Raw genomic sequence first — 905 nt, forward strand, 5'->3', positions numbered from 1 at the left:
GAGGACAGGGATGTGTGGGCAGGGATGTGGGGACAAGGACACTGGGAGAGGGACAGGGGCATGGGGATGGGGATAGGGACATAGGAGTGGGGACAGGGACACAGGGATTGGGACAGGGATGGGCACAAGGGATGGGGAGAAGGACATAGGGCTGGGGACAGGGATATAGGAGTAGAGACAGGGACATGAGGACAGGGAGGAGGACAAGGGAGGGACATAGGGGTGGGAACAGGGACATGGGGAGAGTGATGGGCACAAGGGGTGGGGATGGGGACAGGGACATAGGGATGGGATGGAGATGGTGACAGGGACACAGATGGGGACAGGGATGGGGATAGGAAGGGCATCTGCTTTGTCCTGGGGGAGCTGGAGGGTGCAGGAGGGCTCTGCCCAGTTGGGGAGGAGAGAGAAGGCAGACAATAGTCCTGGCCCCTCAGTGCTGAGAGGGGCAGATTTGGGACACACGGAATCACTGAGGGGGAAAACACCTTTGAGATCACTGAGTCCACCCGTTCCCCCAGCCCTGCCAAGGCCACCACTGCCCCATTTCTCTCAGCACCATCTGCAGGGCTTGGAAACCCCTCCAGGGTTGGGGACTGCCCCCCTGCCCTGGTCACATGTTCCCCCCCAAGAGACACTCGGGTGGGGGTTTTGGGACACCAGCAGGGTCCCGGCACTCACCATGTGAGCTGCCAGCTCCTCTCTGGTGGTGTCTGGATGTCCCCAGGCGGGCTTGGAGAAGCAGAGCTGCAGCTCCACCTGCTCCAGCCACTGCAGCAGCTCGGTGATCTCCAGCGTGATGTCCTGGACCTGGGGGACACGGGGGGGCTCAGGGCCGGGTGGGCAGTGCCAGGGGGGCAGCCCCGGACCCTCCGTACCTGGCTGAGGGTGGTCTCCAGCTCCCG

The 905-nt window shown here is 63.1% G+C and overlaps 1 protein-coding gene across 1 annotated transcript in view; it reads right to left on the minus strand.

The window, feature by feature from the left end:
* PLEC (plectin) overlaps positions 1 to 905 on the minus strand; it is a gene marked incomplete at its 5' end in the record, with an annotated part of 79,923 nt that overhangs the window by 23,120 nt on the left and 55,898 nt on the right. The window contains 1 exon segment of the mRNA XM_010007863.1: positions 682 to 810. Coding sequence (XP_010006165.1) covers positions 682 to 810 — 129 coding nt within the window.

Source organism: Chaetura pelagica, unplaced genomic scaffold, assembly GCF_000747805.2.
Source record: "Chaetura pelagica isolate M959 unplaced genomic scaffold, ChaPel_1.0 scaffold992, whole genome shotgun sequence".
In the NCBI taxonomy this organism is placed as follows: Eukaryota; Metazoa; Chordata; class Aves; order Apodiformes; family Apodidae; genus Chaetura; species Chaetura pelagica.